The following is a 3,567-nucleotide window of genomic DNA, read 5'->3' on the forward strand; positions in this document are numbered from 1 at the left end:
TTAAATTGTTGGTTCTACATAATTAATTAAACTATTTTTCACAAACGAAGATATTATCGGACAAAATATCTTGATGATTGTAGCACAAGATTATTGTATAATTTGTCTTGATTATGGGAGTAAGTCTACTCCAACTTCTTGTGCTAGTATACTCAGTGTATATTGAACGGACCAAGTAGAGAAAAGGTATTTTTGTACTGAATACATATAAAACACTTTCTCTAATTCAATAAATGAGCTTATACTCCTAATCTTGATATAATTATTATGATCAATGTAATTTATTTATTATTTTGATTTATCAAAAGGTACGACTCTATTTAGAGTTAGTATATGCCTAATAAATTGGACAATAACAAATAATATTTGTGAATAATGATTAGTTGATATAATCCATGACTTGGTTTTTGGGTTTGATAATACCCATTTATACAAGCTTATAAGTTTTCATGTGAAAACCCGGCCGGTGGATTTTGTATCCGTCACATGAGATAGTATAAGCGGAATTATAAAGGATTTAATTAGTTGATTGAATTAAATTTTTAGTGATTTAATTTAATTAACTGGTATTTGAAATCTTAACATGGGGAGTTAAAATAAGTGTTGATGAATTTTTGAAATTCATATTGAGGAGTTCAATTGCAGTTTTTTAGTGGAATAAATTGCAATTAATTATAGTAGGATCTAATTCTTGCCTACTTCAAATTAGTACTATAATTAGTAGCCTCTTATTATTTCTGTGGTCCCTGCTATACCTTGTAATAACCTGGACAAACTTGGATAAAAAGTAGCTTGGGAGAAAAGTTACCTTTTTGAGTTGGAGTAGGATTCTACTTATGGAATCCTACTCCACACGTTTTTGAGCCTATTTTTAGGGCTTAATTTCGCGTATAAAAAGGAGACAGGTTTCTCCGGTTAACTACCCTAGAGTTGTATTGTTCTTGCCCACCCAAAAGCAAAAGTGTTCAAGGTTTTACTAGGCATATAGCAGAAGACTACAGCCCTGGATTCTTGCTGCTTGGAGAATTTGTGCAACTATTTCAAGAGGTTAGTGTTCCTGATCTCGTTATTATTGCGTTGTCTAGTTTACATGTAATTGATGCCTGATTGTATGCTTGCTTCCGCTGCGCATGTTCTAACAATTGGTATCAGACGCCGTCTTACATCTAACTAGATAATGTAATACAACATGCATAGAGTAATATTAAAACGTGTTATTCATTGATACATGTTTCGGATAATTATTCTATGTTAAAAACGTGAATGTTTTGAATAATATTCTGTAATCTTGGATTAAAATACAGAACTTTTAGATTAATCTTCTCAAAACACGTTTTTTATGAAATCTCGTATTGTATGGCCGCGGTCCGGGCGTAACCGCGGTAGGACCGCGGCAGAACACTACCTCTGATTCTGAAGGTAGCACTAGCCGTGGTCTTGGCGTAACCGCGGTAGGACCGCGACAGTACATGCAACCTTCAGACCCTAAATTGCAGAATACGCGATTTTAGGCCCTAAACCCTAAATTAAACGGGTTCTACAGTAATATAATGAATTTATATGTTGACATAGGTCTTCTTCCACATCGGATAAATTCATTATAGATAATTACTGTGTTTTTCTTTATCCTCTAGTTATTTCATTACTTGTATTAACTCTCCAACTGAGTTACATGTTGATTGAATGAAACTAGTGTTTTATAAAAGTGATATTTACCTATCTTAAATTAACAGTTTACTCTCCATCTGAGTTGGTCCTGTTTAAATTTATGGGGTTAATATCTGACATCACTCATATATTTTGCATGAATAGTTAAGTTTCCCTAACTAATCTAACTGTTCAATGAGCATGGTTATATGTGTAATGTGCAATTTTGAATTTAACCATTCTTAATACATAACTAATGATCTATTTAATGTGAATATCTCCCAGGTTAACCATGTCTTCATTGAAACCACTTACCTCAATTTTGAACCAAAACAAGTTAGAAGGACCAAATTATGTTGACTGGAAAAGGAACCTTGATATTGTCCTAACTGCTGAAGGTTACAAATTTGTAGTCTCTGAGGAGTGCCCAGAAAAACCTGAAAATGCTACGGATGATCAGGTTAAGGCCTATGACAAATGGTTAAGGCTGATGAGATAGCGCGATGTTACATTCTTTCCTCTATGGCGAATGTTTTGCAACATCAGCATCAGTCCATGGGGTCTGCTTATGATATGCTCGAAAGTCTCAAAGAGATGTTCGGTGAGCAAAATCGTGCAGCTATGCAGACAGCCATGAAAGCCCTTTTGAACACAAAATGGCTGAAGGATCATCTGTCAGGGACCATGTTCTGAAGATGATGAGTCTTCTGAATGAACTGGAGGTCCTTGGAGCTGTGATTGATAAGGAGTCTTAAGTTGAGATGGTCCTGCAGACTCTGCCTGACAGTTTTCAACAGTTTCGCTTGAACTATAATATGAACAAAATGGATTTGTCACTAGCGAAATTGTTGAATGAGCTGCAAGCGTCAGAATCTATTATCAAACAACAAGCTCCAGTTGTGGCACTGAATGTTGAGAAACCTTCAATTTCTAAGTCGAAAGGCAATAAGAAAAAGAAGAAGGCTCAAAAGGTTCTGGCACCTGGTGGTGCGGCTGGCGTGAACAAGCCCAAAGGCAAGTGCTATAATTGCAAGCAACCCGGGCATCACAAGAAGCAATGCCCCGCCTATCTGGCAAAGTTGAATAAGCAAGGTAATTCAAATTTAAATGTCGTTGAAACTTGTTTAGCAGCTGTTTCTACCATGTTTTGGTGTGTAGATTCGGGAGCCACTAATCACATCTGCAATTCTTTGCAGGGGTTTCAGGAAACGCGGCGGCTAAGTGAGAATGAAGTTTGCGTTTATCAAGCCAATGGTGAGCCAGCACCAGCTTTAGCTTTAGGAGATATTAGTGTTTCGTTTAGTAGTGATAGAGTTTTAGTTTTAAAAGATGTTCTCTATGTACCTTCCATTAGAAGGAATTTGATTTCGAATGCGAAAATAATGGATGCTGGTTATAATGTTTATTTTGCTAATAACTCTGCTGTTATTAAGTTTCATAGACGTTTTATCTACAAAGCTGCTAGAGTACATGACCTTTTTGTTCTTGATATATCTCCCCCTGTGCTACAACAACCAAAAGAACTAAATAACATTAATCTACCACATAAAAGAAAATGTATTTCTGAATTGAGTCAGACTTATTTATGGCACTTACGTCTAGGCCATATAAATCTAAATAGGATTTCGAGATTGGTCTCTGATGGACCTTTGAGTTCATTGAAAGTGGAATCACTACCAACATGCGAATCCTGTTTAGAAGGTAAAATGACCAAGAGACATTTTCCCTCAAAAGGGAATAGAGCCTGTGATAAGCTAGAATTAATTCACTCTGATTTGTGTGGTCCTATGAATATACAAGCAAGAGGTGGTTTTGAGTATTTTGTGACTTTCACATATGATTACTCAAAATATGGATGTATTTATCTGTTGCGCCGTAAGTCTGAATGCTTTGAGAAATTCAAAGAATTTAAGATGGAAA

General features: G+C 35.7%; 1 protein-coding gene across 1 annotated transcript; it reads left to right on the plus strand.

Moving 5' to 3' along the window:
• The first annotated feature begins 1,939 nt into the window (after positions 1 to 1,939).
• Positions 1,940 to 2,340, plus strand: LOC109221999. The gene is made up of 2 exons (XM_019386416.1): positions 1,940 to 2,107; positions 2,194 to 2,340. Exons 1-2 carry the CDS (start codon positions 1,940 to 1,942, stop codon positions 2,338 to 2,340), a joined length of 315 nt encoding a protein of 104 aa, XP_019241961.1.
• Positions 2,341 to 3,567: the final 1,227 nt, after the last annotated feature.

The sequence above is a fragment of the Nicotiana attenuata genome, unplaced genomic scaffold, assembly GCF_001879085.1.
Source record: "Nicotiana attenuata strain UT unplaced genomic scaffold, NIATTr2, whole genome shotgun sequence".
NCBI lineage: Eukaryota > Viridiplantae > Streptophyta > Magnoliopsida > Solanales > Solanaceae > Nicotiana > Nicotiana attenuata.

Coding starts and splice junctions, on each gene's coding strand:
- LOC109221999 (XM_019386416.1), top strand. CDS start 1,940: ATGTCTTCATTGAAACCACTTACCTCAATTTTGAACCAAAACAAGTTA. Junction 2,108..2,193: donor AAAATGCTACGGATGATCAG/GTTAAGGCCTAT, acceptor TTGCAACATCAG/CATCAGTCCATGGGGTCTGC.